At 50.1% G+C, this 3,928-nt stretch overlaps 1 protein-coding gene across 1 annotated transcript in view; it reads left to right on the plus strand.

Moving 5' to 3' along the window:
• Window positions 1–3,538, plus strand: part of LOC142882141 (uncharacterized) — a gene marked incomplete at its 3' end in the record, with an annotated part of 15,261 nt that extends 11,723 nt beyond the window's left edge. Inside the window, exon 3 of the mRNA XM_076016699.1 lies at window positions 3,348–3,538. Coding sequence (XP_075872814.1) covers window positions 3,348–3,538 — 191 coding nt within the window. The remainder of the gene's footprint in view (window positions 1–3,347) is intronic.
• Window positions 3,539–3,928: the final 390 nt, after the last annotated feature.

A 3,928-nucleotide genomic window follows, 5' to 3' on the forward strand; every position in this document is an offset into this window, starting at 1 on the left:
TGCTAATATCAACGAGCACAAATCGTAGATATTGCCGAGGCCCCAAAAGCTTTGCTCCCACCTCAACAATGGCATAAACATCTCCCAGTAAGAGCACATGATTGACGTGACTGCAGCTGCTCACGCTGCGGCGTCGCGGGTCATCCAGAACATCCCTCTTACATCCACTTCAAAGGACGACATCAAGGCTCAAAGGCCCATCTGAAGACAAGGCTCACATTATGGCTGAAGGAGCGCTGGGGGGGGGAGTCTCCTGCTTCCACCGGGACCACTGGGGGCGCAGCGGGGCTTACAGTGCACACGGCCGCCTGTCATGCAGCACCTTCTCATCTGAGCCGGGCCCCGTGGGAGATGGTGCGGGCCGATAGCGTCTGTTGACCAGCAGCCCTTCTCTCATCTGGAGCCCTGGGCTGCTGGAGGCCTACCTGGATGCAGCACAAATGTGTCAAATACCTTGAATTGCTGAGATGTTGAGTGAGATGAAGCCTCTTTGAGGGGCTCTCCGGCCGAGGGGCTCTCCGGCCGAGGGGCTCTCCGGCCGAGGGGCTCCTGTGAGGTAATGATGTGTGGCTTTAAGGGGCCCGTCGTGACAGATTACCACGAGGATGTTTACTGACAGGCAGGAAGGAGTCTCCCCCCCGCCCCCCTCCACCCAACCCCTGCCATCATAGTGATTGCTGCTTGTCACCACAGCTAATAATGCAGCTGCTTCAGTAGCTTAGTGCCACTTTGACATTGAAGGGAGTTTGATTTTTGTTTTGTTTTTTCCTTGACTGGAATATAATGGACTTCTCCTGTTTACCCACAGAGCCCATGAGTGCGTTTCCTGCTAGGCTCTGCTGGTGATGATGGTCGATGTTGTGAGGACTGTGTTCTGCACTATGCTGGGCCTGGATAGGCTTCAACTGTCTTGGTTATCTGCTCTCTGGTTGGTTACTGTCAACCGCGAGAAAAATAATTCTCAAGTGAAGGCAACTTTGAGAGATTGCGTGGTCCCTTTCAATACGCTGCTCAACTCCCTGACCGTCGACGCTACCTGGCTAAAGTGTGGAGTCACGCTATTAAGGCTACTCGATTCATCGGGAAAAAATAATCAATAAATTTGCGATCTCATTTCTGAATGGTGACGATGCGAGACGTCAGCTGCAAGGAAACGAGCGCTCCTGTTCCACGTGGTTTTGAACAGCGAATCCGGTGGCAGGTAGGAAAACATCCAGAAATAGCAGATTTGTACCGCACAACAAGATGGACCGCGAAGAAAATGCGTCCGTTGTCCCGGTTTCCGAAAAACGGATCTCAGTCACTGGAGCTTTTTTTTCGGCTTTAAAGAAGACGAAGACGACGAAGACGTTCATGAAAGGTGACGCACAATCAGCGCCGTGGCTTAATTGCAGCCTCGCACGGAAAGACAACAAATCTGTTCAACCCCCCCCCGCCCCCTCCGCCGTCACCTCCACATATTAGGACAGAAGCCCTCCTGCTCACCCACCCAAACATCAGGAGCCTCAGTAGCACCTCCCCGAACCCGTCCAGACAGAGGCAGTCAATGACCACTGATCAAAACTACTGATCAAAACTACCGATGAACACACACGGAATTATGGAGGAAAGAATAAAAGTTTGATGACGCTGTAGCGCAGATCAAATAAACCAATGATCCACGTGTAAACTCGGCTATGGTGAGCGCGACGTGAATCTTTGGAATTTTACAAAGTCTCTCTGAAAAATGAAAGTGTTTATTATTTTGCACAGAGTGGCTGCAGCTGCTCGGCGCGTTCCCACCGCGGCAGGCATTCCTCAGTCTGCCTCTGTCTTCCTGAGTGTGTCACTCAGTGGTGCGTGTGGGGTCGTGGATAAGATCAGCACTGATCCTGGTTCAGTGATTGTCTGAGTCACAATAGCCTCTGATTGCAGAGCCTTCCCCTCATCAGCAGCAGCAGCAGGGGAAGTGATGTTTATCACCGGGAGATAAGACGCAGCGGTGCCCCCTTCCTTTCAGCTGAGTCGGTCACGGTGGCTTGGTTTGGTTTTCACCATGCAGTCGTTTGCAGCAGTTGGTTAAAATGGGCCGAGAAGACGAAGACGCTACAAAGGAGCAACGCACAAAAAAAATTCAAGAGTGGTATTTGAGGAGATGTGCGGAGAAACCTTCTGAGATTTGACAGGAACAGAACTCCTCCCACACAAGAATGCATGTGACACATGATACATGGGGGTGGGTGGCTGAAAACAAGCGCTTCTTCATTGACTCACTGATGTGTGGTTGAGTCCGTGACAGGGATACAAACAAAATGTTAAACACATAAAAACATTTTTTACGGAAACCCAAAGCCTCCAAAATAAAAGAAGACAATAATACAGTAGTGTGGGGGCTGAGCAGAATCAAAAACAAGGAAATATTAATGAACAGTCTCGGTGTCAACAGCCGTGTTGAATATTTCACTGACTCATGGCAAATATGTATCCTACACAGGAAAAAAACAGACCAGGTCACTAAACTGTATTTACAGTCGTGAGGTTGACCGGGTCAGTGTGAGGTCAGGAAGCATCTTCAGAACCTGGTAGAGATGCTGCACAGCTTCCTCACCGTCATTCATTCATCCAAATCAAACAGGTTCTGGTGACCTCTGTACTGGAGGCTGTGGGAACTGCCTCACGGCCCAAAGGCCTGTGTGACCCAGAGAGGCTCCATCCGTGTGCGGATGTGAGTGACGGCGATGCTTCGGCCCCCCAGGGCCCTGCTGACCCATTCATTGTTCAGGAAAATGTCTTCACCGTGACTCTCCTGCCTCACGGAGGTTTCCACACAGCAGCAGCAGCAGCAGCAGTGTGCAGCGCTAGGAAAGAGCCCGGCCTGACCTCACATCCTGCTTTTGTTTTGCCACTTTGAGGAATGTTAATGATTGTGCAAATATTTGCTCAAAATTTCCTCTTTAGATATTGGCTGCAAGCTGCGCCAGCCTGGGGCTCACCACCAAACAGTGGCTTTGTTTGCTTATATTCTTCAACTCAAACTCCAAGGAAAAACATCGATGATCAAGTTCTGTTTACATTTAGAGCTGTTTTCCAATTGACCTTTCTCATCAGCGTCTCAAATCAGAGAGAAACAAGAAGAAAGTGTTGAGCTTTGCAATCCACCTAATGAAGGTGGCCAAGTTAGAGCCCCTGAGGATGTCATGAAAAAAATGTCTTTATTCTGTCCACGTGCTCCAAACACTCTCTTGCCTGAAACAGTATTCAAAGTGTGACATTCAGTGGCTTCTGATTCCCCCCCCCCCCCCACCTCCCTCCTCAGTCCAGAAGATAAACGCCACGCGTCTGTTTTCTTTCCCTTTGGTCTTGTGTAGTCGCAGCACGACGGTTCCAACCCGCTGGGCTCGGGTCTGGATTATCTGCAGCACATATGCCAACTCATCGAGAAGATCGGGAAGCTGCAGGAAGACAACATCCTGCTGCAGAGGCAGATCTGCAGCCTGCAGAAGAGCGGCAGGATGACCAGGACCAGAGAGGTGCCCGCTCATTCCTTCCTCTGCTGGCGGTGGTTGCGTGTGTACAGTACTGTGTGTGCCCGGTGGGGAGGAAAGTACATCTAGTGTCGGTACTGGCGCTGCCTGAGGAGCATTTCAGATGCAAAAAGGCAAATCGGCAAACGAGTCCAGAGAGAGGAAGTCAGCTGTCAGTCAGAAGATAAATAGATGTTGAGTGTTGTTACTGCTCTCTGATGTAGCAGTGGCTCTCACTGGACCCTCGACATCATTGAAGGGGTCCAGAATGTCTTCCTTACATTGTTTTTTTTAGCTTCTGAGGAAATATCAATACTGATCAATGAATTCTTGATTGATCAATAAGATCAATCGACCAGCGATCAATGAAGGAACCCATCACTTGCATCCCTGAGTGGACATCATCTTCCATAGCCTTCACTCCC

The sequence above is a fragment of the Nelusetta ayraudi genome, unplaced genomic scaffold, assembly GCF_046127955.1.
Source record: "Nelusetta ayraudi isolate G7.1 ecotype Tasmania unplaced genomic scaffold, CSIRO-AGI_Nayr_v1 ptg000235l, whole genome shotgun sequence".
NCBI classification, from domain to species: Eukaryota; Metazoa; Chordata; class Actinopteri; order Tetraodontiformes; family Monacanthidae; genus Nelusetta; species Nelusetta ayraudi.